General features: G+C 40.2%; 2 protein-coding genes across 3 annotated transcripts in view; both read left to right on the forward strand.

Moving 5' to 3' along the window:
* Positions 1–4948, forward strand: part of htr1b (5-hydroxytryptamine (serotonin) receptor 1B) — a 22504-nt gene extending 17556 nt beyond the window's left edge. For both annotated transcript variants that reach the window (XM_058090156.1, XM_058090155.1), the window contains exon 4: positions 2456–4948. In XM_058090156.1, coding sequence (XP_057946139.1) covers positions 2723–3874 — 1152 coding nt within the window. In that variant the 5' untranslated portion in view covers positions 2456–2722 and the 3' untranslated portion in view covers positions 3875–4948. The remainder of the gene's footprint in view (positions 1–2455) is intronic.
* Positions 4949–14262: 9314 nt separating this feature from the next.
* Positions 14263–17298, forward strand: part of impg1b (interphotoreceptor matrix proteoglycan 1b) — a 32816-nt gene continuing 29780 nt past the window's right edge. Inside the window, exon 1 of the mRNA XM_058091234.1 lies at positions 14263–14333. The gene's annotated coding sequence lies outside the window, so the exon portion shown is untranslated. The remainder of the gene's footprint in view (positions 14334–17298) is intronic.

Here is a 17298-nt window from a genome sequence, read left to right on the forward strand (position 1 = left end):
TTGATTAAAGTTCATGTTAAAGGTTAAATAACTGTTAATAGTTATCCTCCCTATCCGTGTGGAAGTGGTAAGTTTTTGGCTATTTAAGTTTAAAGGAAATAACTTGAAGGCTACCGTTTAGGTCGCTAGCTCTCTAGTTTACGAGTTAGCATGTGTCTCAAGACCCTGCAGTTGCGCAATATGTTGTAAATAAAAAAAGTATAAATGTGACTATAGTCATGTTTTATCATTTCTACAGGGCTCTAATAATGCCTTGTTCATTTTAATCTGAAAAAAATAATTTGTCTACCCACCAACTATATGTGGTTTCTTAAGTTTTTATTATTTGCGGTTATATTATTATTATTATATTTATTTATTACTGATTGATTTTCTTTATTCTTGATTTGTTTATTTATTTTTCATTTTGTGCAGAAAAATAAAAATTAAGATATTTGAGAACAGTGGAATGTTTTATCAGAGCTTTTATTGTAGAAAATCGGAACCAAAGCACTGAAAACGTTTGTATATTTTTCTGTTTTTAATAAATGGTTGTTTTTTTTTTGGAAAACCTGATGCGGCCCAGCCTTGCCCAGACCCTAGCTCCAGTGGCCCCTAGGTAAATTGAGTTTGAGACCCCTGCTTTAAAAGAAGGTGTTGGTGGTTCTTACAGTTAAAAAAAATCCTAAAAATTGTCCTAACGTAAGAAGATCAACTAAAAATAGAACATTTTAACCTATTTTCTGCATATAATACCAGTGGGGTTCTTGTTTCCATATACTTTAGCACATAATACATTATAAAACCATAAAGAACACCACCCAGCCACCTATCTATCTACCTCAGTATAATCCCCTCATCTTCACACTGCCTGTAAAAGCTGACATTTCCCGTCTTTATAGATAGACAGCTGGAACCTCTTTTACACAGAGATGCTGCAAAAGTGGAATAATTAAAAAAATATATATATTATATAGACTTATAATTTCTTACTGTTCTCTATAAATGGCACTGACATGGAATAGGGGTGATGGAAATATACCTGGTAATTTTCTACCTTCTGAGATAGTAACAGGGTCAGGGCTGTGCCTGTTTATAAGAGAATGTTGAAAAAAGGCATGATGGGATGTGCAGTCTAATAACCAACACGGAGTGTTGCTGTACTGTGTGAAAACGCACTCAGCTCCTGTATGTGAAAATACACCATTGTATTGGATGCTGTGTAAAAGGCACATCTACAATTTTTGTAGAAGCGATGTGTGGCAGAGGTTTATGTTACTACCCAGCCTATCCCAGCTGTCTTTGGGCAAGAGGCGGGGTACACCCTGGACTGGTCGCCAGCCAATCACAGGGCACATATAGACAAACAACCATTCACACTCACATTCATACCTATGGGCAATTTGGAGTCACCAATTAACCTAGCATGTTTTTAGAATGTGGGAGGAAACCGGAGTACCCGGAGAAAACCCACGCATGCACGGGGAGAACATGCAAACTCCACACAGAGATTGCCGAGGGTGCAATTGAACCCTGATCTCCTAGCTGTGAGGTCTGCGCGCTAACCACTAGACCACCGTGCCGCCTCCTCCCAGTTAATGACTGTTAAATCTATACAAAACAGTGACAAAATGTTGACTGTATGTCCAAAATGAAAATCATGCACAAAATAGCAGATCTTCTGTTACCACTCTGACGCAGCAATTTTATGGGAGACCCCCCCTCTCCCTTCGCCCCCCCCTTGTCCATTCATTTCATGACTGTGTTGTCTATTCAAAACACAGTGGAAAGGCCAGATCTTCTGTTAGCGCTCTGATGCAGCAGTTTTGCAGCATCTGTGTGGAAGATCATTTTGCTCGGGCAGAAAGATGAATATTGCAACTTTGTCCTAGCGACACCGCTACTGACTGTGACATGGACAAAAGGTGAAAAAAAAAATGACAGATCTTCTGTTGCCACTGTGCTGTGACAATGTTATATATAGGGTCTCTGTGGTGCATATAGGCTTATGTTACTAGGCAGAAGATTTAGTGATTAGGGGGGTGCAAAAATGCCAGATCTTCTTTAGGGATTGGATGCAGGCATCTTGTGGCATGTCTGTGTAACAGAGGCTGATGGTCATGGTGGACTTCATTCCTCTATTTTGTAGCAGTGCGGTTTATACAGAAGACAGCGACACGGACAAACATGGCCATTGATGGATCTTGTATTAGGATGTGGATGTAACAGTTGAGCAATATCATGTCATTAATGTCATTTCCTCCATTTAAAGGCACATTTAATGTCTTTAAATGCCCAATAATGATGTGTAACAGTTTGTATACAAACCTTTTATGTTTCCGATGGGCATCCCACGCTCCAAGTGACAAATGCTCCACGGGCACTATGACCCAGCAGATAGTCTACCCCTTCATGGAGACATCAGTTGATGTCACAGACAGTATAAAAAGCAGGTCTTTAACATTCTGCTCGACAGTCACCCACTAGGAGGGGGGGTCCAAGGAGACAGCACCTCTGGAGAACCTGTTGCCCTTCATGCGGATTATGTCCCCCACATACTGGAAGAGCAGGACATCATGATTGGTCTTGTCAGGATGAAGAAGAGTGAACTTTTTTTCACACGAGGACTGGATTACAAGTGAAAGTAAAAGGGCATTTTCAATGTGATGGCGTCTTTTGCGTAATTCCACCCCAAACATGTCAGACGGTGGGCAGACAATGAGAAAAAAGTGACTGACAAGTGATGGAGGTCGCCGGTCAAGTGGAGCCCACCCAGCCGGTGAACGCCTCCAACCTCAGCCTGCCGGAGGATGCGTCCGAGGCGGGCTCAGGCGCGCACAGCCTCGCCTACCAGATCAGCTTGGCGTCTCTGCTGTCCGCCATCACTCTGGCCACCAGTCTCTCCAACGCCTTCGTCATCGCCACCATCTCCCAGTCTAAGAAGCTCCAGACGCCAGCCAACTTCCTCATCGCCTCCCTGGCTGTCACCGACCTGCTGGTGTCCATCCTGGTCATGCCCGTGTGCGTCCTCTACACGGTCATCCACGAATGGACGCTGGGTCAGGTGATTTGCGACATCTGGCTCTCGTCGGATATCACCTGCTGCACGGCGTCCATTCTCCACCTGTGCGTCATCGCTTTGGACCGCTACTGGGCCATCACGGACGCAGTGGAGTACTCCAAGAAGCGCACGCCGGGACGCGCGGCAGGCATGGTGGCCACCGCCTGGGTGATCGCTATCTCCATTTCGCTTCCTCCTCTCTTCTGGAGGCAAGTGAAAGCGGATGAGTTGACAAGCTGCAGCGTCAACACGGACCACATCTTTTACACTATCTACTCCACCTTCGGCGCCTTTTACATTCCCACCTTGCTGCTCATCGTCCTCTACGGGCGCATCTACGTGGAAGCACGCAAGCGCATCCTTAAGCAGTCCCCCAAGCGGAAGAAGAGGAAGACGCCTGGTAAGAGGCTCACCTCGGCGTACTTGGCAACAGGCTCCCCCAGCTCCAACGCCTCCACCAGCCCCTTGCAAGGAGGGAGACTGCAGGATGCTCCGTCCAGCGACACTAACTCGTCCACCAGCGAGAACCAGGTGAAGGTCACTCTGTCTGACGCTGCTCTCGAGAAAAAGCGCATCTCTGCAGCCAGGGAGAGGAAGGCCACCAAGACTTTGGGGATCATCCTGGGGGCTTACATCATCTGCTGGCTGCCATTCTTCATCTACACGCTGGTGGTGGCCATATGTGACACCTGTACCATACCCGAGCTCTTTGATTTCTTCACCTGGCTGGGCTACCTGAACTCCCTCATCAACCCCATCATTTACACCATGTCCAACGAGGACTTCAAGAAGGCTTTCCACAAACTGGTGCGCTTTAGGTGCTGCAGGGGCTGATCCTTTCTGTTGTTTATTGAAAAAAAATTGAATAAGATGATGCCATAACTAATATTTGAAAGCCATGAGTGTGGAAAACATCAGGGCAAGAGTCTAGTATGATTCAATCTGCTAAAAAAAAATAAAATATAAGATAAATCATTGCAACATTACTTGCATAATCTAATGACATCCAATGCAAGAGTTAATATAAAAATTTAGTGTAATATCATCGTGTTCATTGAGTAGGGTTTCTGTTATTGTCATGCATCCACAGTAACACATGTATTTTTTGATTAATCTAAAAAATATAATCATTATAATACAAAAGTGTCAAATAAAAAAGATTATTATTTATTTTTTTAAATTTTCGTTTTATTTATTTTGTTTTTTATTTATTCTATTTTCTAGTAATTTATTATTTTGTTATGTATTATTTTGTAATCTTGTTTTGTATACCATTAGGTGATTACTGACACTTTATGTTGATTGTGTTATTTAATATTTTATGACCAATTAATATAATTTAACTTTTAATTTTATTATTATTTTTGTATTATTTATTTTTTTAATGTAGCACTTGTATTGGATCCATTTAGATTGGCACTGAAAATACAGCAGTTAGCCGTACGTTATATTTTAACGTAATATAATTGAATAATGGTAATTTCTTTTTTATTCCATTATTTATGTATTTATTTCCCCTTGAAGAAGCTGTTGTATTGGATCCCATTAGATTGTGCAAGTAGTCAATCGGTCATCATAAACCTTTGCACAATTGTGACTCATGCAAATGTATGTGTCTTGGTATATTTTGGAGAAACGATCATCTTTGATATCATGGTTCAGCTTCTTATGTTTTATTATGTCACACGGCTGGAAAAAAAAATGTTAAATGAAAGATTCATGCTGTGTGTGCTGCTATCGACTGTGTGTGTGTGTGTGTTGACTGCTGTTTGACCCTCACACGCGAACATTCATCTCGTTCCTCTCGGAGATGCTGTGCAATAAAGACTTTCAAGTATTTGTTGGGCCTATTCTGTGAGATTTGGATGCGTGTCCTTTTTTGGAATTTATCTTGGTGTAATTCCACGCACCAACCTAAACAACATCAATTGAGGCTGATGTATGCTGTGGATTGGACCGTGTTATTATCCTATACATCACCGAAACAACAAATGGTGCTGTAGCCTGTGTCACCTTGTTAAAAAGAGCCGTTGATGGCCTCAACACACACACACACACACACACACACACACACACACTGACTAGCACTCATGAATTTTCATCAGGCTCATCGCGTGTTAACAATGCTTCTGAACAATGAGCTGACACATGTTCCTAATATCATTTTGGGAGATTTCCTTAAAGCCCGCACTCATGCAATACATACATTCTAAAGGATGATGAATATTTACACTATAACAGATGTGTATACAACCTGATGGCACTTTTAAAGGTCCTTAAAGGTCACCGCATTCTGCAGCAGTACTGCAAAACGTCATGTCAAACCGCTTTGCTGCATCTGTCCGGTGTTTGGTCCTCTACGGTTTCATCGTTCAATGACGCTGAGCAAGAGTAAACTTCTACGGGGATCACAGCCCTGGCATCCTAAAGCAATTACCAGGAGTGTGTCTGAAAACAGAAAGCAATTAGCACATAGTGTTTTGTGATTAACTTCCACAAGTCTTCAACAAGCTTTACTTAAACACTAATCATGCATATACATAATGAAGCCTCCGTTTACTCATGTCTTATTGGAGTTTGTCAACGAGGTGGAAAAAGTTGGTTTTTCATTTAAGAAATCATGGAAATGGAGTCAAACTTCATAAAGCTGCATTCCTAATTGCCATTCAAGTGTAAAAAGAAGTTAGTGTAGGAAAGACGTTGTACTTCACGCATCTCATTTTCTAACATTCTTCCGTGTCAAGTGTAAAAAGAAGTCAACCACTGTTAACAGTACGATTTCCTCGCTGACCAAATTCTTGGTGTCAAAAAAGCAGAAAAAAAAGAAAAATATGCAAGAAGTCTTTTGAGATTTGCCCACATGTTCTAAAGTTGTCAAAGTTCTATGCAACTTAATATTCATATTTATCCTCAAAATGTTAATCAAATTTTGGAATTGTACAACCTTGACTGTACCTAAAAAACATAGTTGCAAGTTACATATACTGTAATCATAGCAATAATAACTAAAATGGAACTAACACAACAGTTTTATTGGACATATTAATTTCAGAGGGCGTTGTAAAAACGGACGTGTGTGATGTCACACATAGGCAAGCTTCCTGATAAGGGCGTGCACTGTCGTCGAGATACGCTCTCTGCCCTCCCCCAAGCTCTGCTTCTCTGTTTACAGTGTTAGCAATGTTTACGGTGTTAGCAATGTTTACGGTGTTAGCAATGTTTGCGTGTTAGCAATGTTTACGGTGTTAGCAATGTTTACGGTGTTAGCAATGTTTACGGTGTTAGCAATGTTTACGTGTTAGCAATGTTTACGGTGTTAGCAATGTTTACGTGTTAGCAATGTTTACGTGTTAGCAATGTTTACGGTGTTAGCAATGTTTACGTGTTAGCAATGTTTACGGTGTTAGCAATGTTTACGTGTTAGCAATGTTTACGGTGTTAGCAATGTTTACGTGTTAGTAATGTTTACGGTGTTAGCAATGTTTATGCGTCAAGAACTCTAACCAGCAAAAGAAAAAGATTTTAGTCCGTCAATAGCATTTCTCACTGGACTGTTTTGTGAACATAGGCCAGCTGGATGAGCCGACAAACTGTTGCTGAAGCCCGACACCTTTCCAACGCGCCTGGAAGAGTCAGAAGAGCAAGCAGTAAGTAACAATTTATCAGTGTCCTAACTGGGTTTATTAATTATAAGTCATGGAGCAAAAGCGGTTGTCTGTGTAGCATTATAGAGCGTGCATACAGACTACTTCAGATGAGAGGCGGGGTACACCCTGGACTGATCACCAGCCAATCACAGGGCACATTTAGACAAACAACCATTCACACTCACATTCATACCTATGGACAATTTGGAGTCACCAACATGCATGTTTTTGCCACCAGATAAATGTATTTTTTTGTGTTAGCTGCTACAATAACAATACCAATATAGATTGGTTAATATACAAGTCCGTTATGTAAATGGAACACTGTAATGTTTTGTTGTTCAGACTTTAGCGTCAAAATAGGTACCTCCCATGACGTCCATTCTTGCTGGCTCTTTAAAACTAATTTCTCTCATTAGAATGCACAGAAAAGGGAAAGAAGTATGTGTTCATGTTTCACATAACGATGGTGAATGATGGGCAAAAAGTGCTTTGAGGTTTTCTTTTGTATGTATTTTTTATTTATACTAAATTCTCACATAAATATGACACTTCTTTGTTGGAAAAGCTCAGTCCCAAAGTAGAGTTTGGGACCTATTTTTGGGTGTCAGGGCACTTTTCATGGGGTCATGAGATGTTTTGCCATAATTAATGCCAAACACAAGGAATAGCTTCATGAAAAATCTGTCACAAATGTAATCTCTCTCCATTTTTGTCGGGATTAAATGTCACACGCTGTCACCGGGAGTCACTGGGACTCAGGTTGTCCAAACTTGTATTTGGGACCCACTTGGGGGTCTCAGGTTTTTGGGCCACATTAGTTAAATTTTATGTGAAAATATGATCAATGTTATGTAATACTACATTTGAGTGTTGGCGTGAGTGCTTGAAAAGAAAAGCTCCGGCATGATGAAACCCATATTCCATATTCGTGAAATGCAATATTTTCTGTTAAGCAAACAGCAGAATTCCTCTTGGCGTATAGTGCAGCATCATCTGTGGGCCTTGCAAAACAGGCTGGTGTTGACACAGGATAATTGCATCTGCACAGCAAATACATTAATTACAGTACCACCATCAGCAGCAGCACAAGTCTTTTTCTCACCATTAGCCACAATGTGCTGCCTTAATGCTTTGCATGGAGTGAAGGACGTCACTGCTGAGGCGCAACCCGAGGATAATGGAGACATAAAATATTCCTCTGCTCAATAGAGTTTTGGTGAACAGCTTTATCGTTTCACCCGTTCTGGCCACTGGGAAGCTTTGGTGGCATTCATCAACAGGAACTGGAAATACACAGGCCCATCTGCTATAAATAAATTACCTCAACCCAGGTGGGGAATAGTTGACCTTGATGGGCGGGCGAAGGAGGCAGGAGGTTACCAATGAAAGCAGCCTGGAAAGAAACATTTACAACTTGTCTTGTTTGCACATTTAAGACTGATCATCATGTAATTGCATTAGGATTCAATCTGAACATTTGACTCTTGAGCCGATTGAGTTGCTCGCTTGACTCTTGCCGGGAAAATGATTCATAAATGAAGAATAATTGGGATCAATATTTCTTGTCAGAAGCACAAATCTCCTTTTCCAATCATTGTGTGCCCCTAGCAGCATATGCACCTCATTGCATTAATAATTGGGTTCTGTGCGGGCTTCACTGAGCAGGTGGTCGTTGAAGCCCCCCCCCCCGGCGCCTCTCCTTGTCGTTGCCCCTTCTGTGTGGCAAATACGTTCATCCGCCTCCCACAGTCACAAAACTGGACACGCTTTTATATGACTTACCGTAGAGAATGCCAGTAATAAAGCACAAAAAAAAATCATCTCATGCTGCAAGTGACCCACTTGACAGGTGACTTGCTGCTTGTGTGTTTACACTTGTGGAGATGCCCACTGCACTACAAAGAAGGTGCTCGCCGACCACATCTATCATGGTTAACAGCCACTCAGCTCTGAAAGGTGCCGTGCCACAAAATTAGGTACTTGTATGTGTGTGGGGTCGTGGCGGAGGAGCCATCACTCAGAATGGACGTCTTGAGAATGGAAGGAGCAGACTCTCTATCACGCTATTTTGTGGTTGAATACAGCCTATTATTAACAAAAAATGCACATTTCTGGAAATGTTACATATTTAGGAATTTTAAACTGAAACTGGCTAACCGTACAGGAAATTCCGGTGTATAAAACAGGAGCCAATCATGACCTACGTATGAAAAAACTCACAACAAGCTTGTCAACCCATTGGAAATTACAGGAGGGCCTTACTCAATATAACAGTCTGATCACAGTGTCATCTTCCAAACAACATGACACTCATCACACAGCAATTTAACACTCAAAAGGCACCTAATACACATTACAAGTATCAATACTACTTTAAAACAACAAACATTATCTATTTTAATATCTAACCATAACACACTGTGTTAACACTGCCAGTAGAGCAATTAATTGGAGAACAAGCAGCATAGGAAATGGTGGATGTCCACCACAGGGAGTCCAAAAGGCCAGAGGGAGGCAGACGTCATTGCAGTGCCCCAGTGATGAATACGTTGCTCTGATGCAGTAGATCATGGAAAAACTTTAAAATATATATTTTTTCATATCAGACTCATATTGGTAAATGTTTTTAAATTTGTCTTTAACACATTTTGAGCGTTAAGTTGCTATGTGAATTTATGATCTTTATAAATTTAGCGTTAATGATTCTCAGTAAGATGACAGTGAGTCAGACTGTTAGCTATGAAAGTTATGAAACTTGACTTTTGCCCTGTACATTTGATGATCAAAAAAAAAATATTTATAATAATAAAATATAATTCACAATATAGGACATATAATGGTTCTTATGTTTTGTTTTTCACTTACCTTACCGGCTACTTTTCTTGGCATTATGATTACTCTTCTTTGCCATTCTTCAAATGAACCTGTTGCTACTGATGATTCTATTGTCTCTATTGTTTGGATGTACAAAAATAACCATACTGAAACATGCGTCAAGTGTTTTGTGCAGTCATGTAAGAGACTGAAAAAACAACTTAGCAGTGAAGCCATTGGTATCTCGTGTGTGGGTGATGAAGTAGTGCTCCTGCAGTATTTCATGATAGGTGAGTCATTTGAACCAAAAGATTCATTTTCTCCAGTGATATGATACACAATGCAATGTTTTCAACAAATGCTTGGCTTGTGTTACAAGTGCTGACCATTATGAGGTTTTTATCTAGAACAGGGGTGTCCAACGTGCTGCCTGGGGGCCATTTGCGCCACACTTTTTTATAGGCCTTATAGGTCTATGGCACATTCTAAAATTAGAATTTAACAAGAAAACTAAAACAAAATAAAAAACAGCAGCAAAAATGGTAATTTTACAAGAATAAGGTCAAAATATCAACAAGTTGTAATTTGACAAGAATAACGAATAACATCATACTATGACCATTTATTTAGTAGCAAAAAATTTAAATTCTTAAGAGATGTTTTAAATTCAGAATATTATAAAAAACAAACAAAACCAGAAATGAAGTAGTAATTTCATGAAAATTCAGTGGTGGAAAAAATTATGTTATGAGAATAATGTCCAAATAATATGAGAATAAAGTCATAATTACTAGAAAATGAGGAAAATTTACAGAAAGAAATATTAAAATATTAAAAAAATATTAAAAAACAGCAGTCAAAAGTCAAAATAATACAAAGAAAAACAAATAATTTTACCAGCATAGAGTTGAAATATTACAGATTTTTTTAGGTTGTAAAATTTTGAGAAACAAACAAAACAAAATAAAGTTATCAGTTTTTTAAAATGAGACGAGGGTAATATTATAGGAATAAAGTCTAAATATTATAGGAATAAAGTCTCAATATTATAGGAATGAAGTCATATGACAAAAAGAATATGTGCAAAGATTATTTAAGAAGAAAGTTGAAATATTTGGAAAATTAAAAGAAAACTAAAAAAAAATGGAAAAAATGAACAAAAAGTGAAACTCATATTAATAATACACAGAACATACAAAACTCCACACAGAGATGCCCGAGAGGAGAATCGAACACGGGTCTTCCTGATCTCCTATGTGGCCTACAGGCTAATCAGATAATCAAACAAATTTAAATATTAGTAAGATCACAGAGTATTTTCCCTCAAAGTCTACATGCATTAATGATGTTTTTGTTCCGAAGTTTTGTTTTGGAACTCTGGCCAGACCATTTTTCTTATGGTCTGGCCTTAACTGAGGCAAGTGAGGCCTGCAGATCTTTGGGTGTTGTTGTCGTATGAGTCGTCGCTATCTCTTGGGGTAATTTCGTTGGGAAGGTTCATCACTGTTCCGTGTTTTGGCCATTTGTGGATAATGACTCTTCACCGTGGTTCACTGGAGTCCCAATTAGCTTTAGAAATGGCTTTGGAACCTTTTCCAGACAGCTCGATGTAATTAATCCCAGTTAAGTTATGTTTTAACAGGGGGGCAAGCACTTTTTCAAACAGGGCCATGTAGGTTTCCCACAAGTTTCATTTAAAAACTACATTTCCTGTCCAGTTGTATTGTCATTGAGTCATATTTGAATTAGTTTGATGAATTGTGACAAACAAAATCAGGAAGGGTCAAACAGATGGCGGGGATACAGTAATGGAGATGGTGGAGATATTTCCTTATTACACTGCTTAGTGCGAGTAAAAACAAATAAAATATTTAGTTGACTTCAATCTTCGGGGGAGGAAAAAAGAGAAGATAAGAGAAAAAAGATAATGAGCTGTCATGTTCTTTGCTGTCATGAAACGTTAAACGTTCCGAGGGGGTCAAGGTCGTTGGTCCATGCGACACGGAAAATGGCACTTCAAAATTTCGGCTTGCCCTTGGTCAAATTATGCAGAATATATTTGGATCAAAGTGCAGTTAGGCTAAGTAGTAGGATATTGTTGCTAAGTTTCCTGATTGTTGTCACATACAACATAAACGCATACATTCTTGTGTGTATTATTTCTGCACCGCGTCTTTGAAAAAGATCAAAACAAAAACATCACACGGACGGACTCAAGCGCCGAGGAAAGTCTGCAAGAATATCAATGAGGGTTTTTCCCACCACCTTGAGGCGTCATTTCCATATTGTCTATTAACCTTTTGATATTAAGCGTGAGAAGGTGCATTGAGATAGAAACTGCACGAGCATGTTTGTAATTTCTCAATTTCACATGCAATAACAGCGCCAAATGTCACAGTTGCTATTAGCATGAAATTTGCCTGACGCAAGCCTAATTCAGCCTTCTACTCATCACGCACAAAGCCTCCCAGCTTGTTGTCAAGACGATTTTCCGCGCCCGCCTGCAGACGTCCCGCTTATGTCAGACAGCTTTGACACAGGTTTGGTATTTAATGTGGCGTTTTTTTTTTCCTCGACCGCACCAAATGTAAACTCCATGTGCACCTTATTGTTACCTTTATTGACGATGGATTGAAAATCACATTGTTTCCATCATCTCTTGATGGACGGCTGATGGAAAAGAAAGACATTCAGATGTGATCCCGCTGGTCTGTTCATACTAGTGCGGCTTCTAGAAAGGGAGTTGTCATGGTTACGATAAAACAACACAGTAAGATGGAGCTATCAAAGCTCAGCAAGGAAGGAAGAATCATTTCATGTACGGCCAGTGACCTTTGCCCTTAGACAAAATGTGGGACATAGAAGCAATATTTTAAAAGTTGGAAAATAACAAACATTTATTTAGATTTCATACATTTTCAGGGATGCACGGTGAAGGGGTGATTAGCGTGGAGGCCACACAGCTAGGAGACCAGAGTCGATTCCACCCTCGGGCATCTCTGTGTACTGGGTACTCCGGTTTCCTCCCACATTCCAAAAACATGCTAGGTTAATTGGCGACTCCAAATTGTCCATAGGTATGAATGTGAGTGTGAATTGTTGTTTGTCTATATGTGCCCTGTGATTGGCTGGCTGGCGACCAGTCCAGGGTGTACCCCGCCTCTTATAAAAATGAATGATTAAAATAAATTTGACAAAATCAGAAACGAAGTTGTAATTTTAGGAAAATATGGTTGTAGAAAAATCAACATTCATTCATTCATTTTCTACCGCATTTCCTCACAAGGGTCGCAGGGGGTGCTGGAGCCTATCCCAGTTGTCTTCAGGCGAGCGGCGGGGTACACCCTGGACTGGTCACCAGCCAATCACAGGGCACATATAGACAAACAACCATTCACACTCACATTCATACCTATGGACAATTTGGAATCACCAATTAACCTAGCATGTTTTTGGAATGTGGGAGGAAACCGGAGTACCCGGAGAGAACATGCAAATTCCACACAGAGATGGCCGAGGGTAGAATTGAACCCTGGTCACCTAGCTGTGAGGTCTGTGTGCTAACCACTTGACCGCCGTGCCGCCTAAAAATCAACATTTTATTTAAAAAATGGTTGCCACAGATTTACAGTAGTTATTAAAATGTCACTCCCAAAAATGTATCTATGTATATAAATACATAAGCTGTTGTCCAGTTGGTGTATCTGTCCCATAATAAAGCTAAGAAAGTATAAGTACTGTATGTATTGTATAGGCTTCCATGCATCTTAGATGGGATGCGACTCAATTTGACCGCTTTCTCTGCTTTTCTTTTCCTTTGTTCCTCTTCCAAGAGTTCCCTTCTCATCTGATGCCTTATTCCCCGCATCTTCCCCTTTTCCCCTTTTATGTGCCTGCTTCCCCTTTTGTCCGTCCTCCTCCTCTTTCCCCTCTATTGTCCTTCAACTTCTTCTAATCATCAGCTTTGATGATAAGCTTTTGCTGTTTTTTACTCCCTTGTACCGCTTGATGAAATGGACCCTGCCCAAGGGGAGGGATATTACACACCAGGATAGCAGGATTCATTACTCCTCCATCTTCCCTCTACCTGCTCACCTTCTCTTTTAACTCCTCCTCACAGCACGGACAGCTGCTGGAATCCCTCCAGGGTCGAGACGTGAAACATTCATCCACCTGTGCTCCGTATTATAACGTGCGATTCCTCATGGGAGCCCATTTAGCCTCTCATGTGACGCCTTTAGGCAACTTATTTCCTCATCATAAAGCGTTTCGTCCCTGTAGTGTGCACAAGACTTAATCAGAGCATCTTCAGGACAAATTTCCCCGGCGTCTAAATTGAAGTCATCAATGCTTCTGCGGCATGACAGCTTCAATATTTAATCTCATCTGTCTTCTCATATGGGAACATTGGATCATCTCTTATCAACTTATCTTGGTATGCATGTTGATTTGCATACGCTCTATAATGTTGGTGGCATTTTTCATTGCATTTGGATGCCTGTGAACAGTTTTTTTTATGGTGTGTTGGCATCGCTGGATACTTGCTAGTCTTTGCCAGGCAGACCAATGCACCAAATTATCCATTTGGGACAACTGGGGCAGTGCCCCATCACATCCAGGAGATGGCGCTTCAGTGTTGTTTTTCTTAAAAGCCATGATTCATTCATTCATTTTCTACCTCTTTTTCCTCATAAGGGTCGCGGGGGTGCTGGAGCCTATCCCAGCTGTCTTCGGGCGAGAGGCGAAGACAGGAATTTTCTAACAGCTTTATAGTCGAAATAGGAAGACCCTGTGAAAAAAAAGTTCTCCTCCCATTCTGTGTGGAAGTGGTAAGTTTTTGGCTTTCTATGTTGTCCTTCTTCACCACTTAAAACGACCTACAAAGTCATAATTAGGTTTCCTATGCTCTAAATATGATATTATTTCATTTTTAAATACAGAAATCACACTTTACAGAAATTATCTTGTCACTGTCCGGGTCTGGAACCATTATGACCGTTGAGATTGGTGTCCTATTGCATTGTTTTGAACAGCACCATGGTGGTATATGGGGTCACTATGGCAGAAAAATGGTTCTTCGTGTTAGCTGCTACATTAACAATATCGTTGTAGCTTGGTTAGTTACGTAAATAGAACATTGTTGGAATTTTTTTTTAATTTTTTTACAGCTTTATAGTCGAAATAGGGGTGTCCATTACATGCATTCTTAGCTCCCACATGCTAGCTGTTTTTCTTTCATTAGACCGCTCAGAAAAGAGAAAGACATTTGTTATCATGCTTCACAAAAGTATTGTGGATGATGGGTCAAATTCCATACAAAGTACAGTTTTCCTTTAAGGAGACAAACTTTGTCCGAGAAGAGACTGAGGTTGTAAAACACATAAAAACCTTTAAAACAATATGACTCATTTCATACTTCTTCTTCGACCAAAAGTTTGGAACTAATGAAAGCTAAGTCTTTGGGGAAGTATTTTATGAGAAGGTAGGAAGTCCCACACCCACACGTCGCACATCTGTCCAATAAATAATCTCATCAGGAGCCGTCAATCAGGCCGTGCCACTCCGTTGGAGTCCTCTAATAAGACAAAAATACAGCCGGAAATTAGCATAATTGTTCTTTTTTTATTTGAAAGTGAATGGATTGTGAAAATACTGGAGGAGACATACTTTAGGTGACCTTAAGAAAGGTTCTTCGTCACTGCAGTTCCTTTGTTTGCTTGGTGGTCCTCCAGGAGAAAGTATACTGTCCCACAGAAGCCCCGTGATAAGGCAGTCATTGTCTAGCACATCCTGATGGTTATCCATTGATACATGCTGCCACTTTTTGATGCTTATCAGCCACTTGGGCGGCATAAATCAAACAGCTACCACCAGTATGAACAGATCTTCATCACAGATTACGGCAGATTACAATGTAAAGTAGCTGAGGTGTTGACGTTGGCATATGCACTTTAATGACACTTTCACTGCCGCAGGCTAGAGTGGCTCACCCTGCTAATCAGCCCACGAGGTGGATTTGCCCAAAGAGGAGCGTTAGGGCGAGAGAGGATAATATTAGACTGTTCCGAGCCTCCGAGCAGTTGTGTGGTTACAGCCGAGATTTTGCTACAATGTCATGACGCATGCTCGCTACACTACAGAGGCAGAATTACTGCATGCAGAACCATATGAACAAGACGTAGTACTACATGTAGTACTAATGTAGGCTTTAAAAAAATGCACCGTTTCAGTTATAATATTCCCAAGAAAGGTTATGTCGCAAACTAACAAGGAAAAAGTCCTTCTACAAGAATAAAATTGTAACATTACATGAAAAAAGTCATAATATGGTGATGATACACTATTGAAGTTGTGATATTATTGGGAAAAAGTCCTAATTGCATCCAAAGTTCTTGCTGCATCGCTCAATATGCGTCACCACGCTCGTGCACGGTGGGCATCCGAGTACATGAGAGTGACCCTCATCCATCAGGATTGGGGTCAGAGTCACAGATCAGCTCTAGGTCAAAGATTAAGTCAAAGATGAGGATTAACAATATCGACTTCTTCCTGGGCATGGTTTTGTTGTGTTTAATCGAATCGACTTTCCACAAGGGCAGCCTATTTGGAATGCATTCATTATGCGTATTTATATATATATAAAAAAACAACACATTTACAACAACTGAAAGGATTCCAAATGACGCTTCAGCACGATTTTTATTGTGACAAGCTTGACCTTCTCATACGGGATGACTTGAATCATAGCGCAATAACAGAGGTCACTTTAAATTATGCAACAGTAGCTGCCATCTGTCACAAGGACTTTTTTCACTGCCTCTATGTGGCACTGTTAGCCACAGTGAAAGATACGTATATACAGCTACTTGATGGATTCATTACACTCTATTTATTTCTGTCTGGGTAAACTGCTGAGGCAGGTACAATGTAGAAAAATATAAGTACCGCTATAAATATGTTGTATGTATTTGTATTTTTATATTTGTCTTCTTTTTGCCAGTTCTGAAAAAAGTCATCAGTGACTATTTCATTCCATAGATCAACTTGGTGTCAGAAATGGGATCCTTTGGCTGAATGGATCCTCCTTCATAAATGGAGTCTGAATGTGAGTGTGAATGGTTGTTTGTCTATATGTCTATATGTGCCCTGTGATTGGCTGGCGACCAGTCCAGGGTGTACTTCGCCTCTCGTCCGAAGCAGGTGGGATAGGCTCCGGCATACCCGTAACCCTAGTGAGGTATCAAAAATGGATGGATGAATCTAAAATTAAATAAAATTCACTGATGCTAATAGTTTTGTTTTTTTAATAGTTTTTTGAGCTGTTTTTTATATGAATTGTCACCACATCATAAAAAATGTGTATAAACTACATTTCGATAGAATGTCTTTACTGGTTTTTTTTCTGAGAACTGAAAGATAAAAGATGAAAAGAAGTCCAAAAGAAATGTAGAAAAAGATTTTTAAAAATCTACAAAAAATGGAATATAGTGTAATACTGTATTTATCATTGAGTTGTTACTTTATTTTACCTTACTTGCTAATTCAACAGAGACACACACACTCATGCACACACAACAGCTATTACATATTGTTCCACGATGTGTCACACCTAAGGGGTCGCTCAGTTGCAAATTCAGATTACTGTGTCAGAAAAGTGCCAGCAGGGATTAGGTTGCTCTTGAAGAGGCTTATTTACTGCAGCAATTTGTTAGCAACTACCATGAGCAGCTAATCCTCTTCACAGGAGGAAATGGGGGTGGAGAGTTGCGACACAGACTTCCCGCCCTGATACGC

This window comes from Doryrhamphus excisus, chromosome 13 (assembly GCF_030265055.1).
Source record: "Doryrhamphus excisus isolate RoL2022-K1 chromosome 13, RoL_Dexc_1.0, whole genome shotgun sequence".
Lineage (NCBI taxonomy): Eukaryota > Metazoa > Chordata > Actinopteri > Syngnathiformes > Syngnathidae > Doryrhamphus > Doryrhamphus excisus.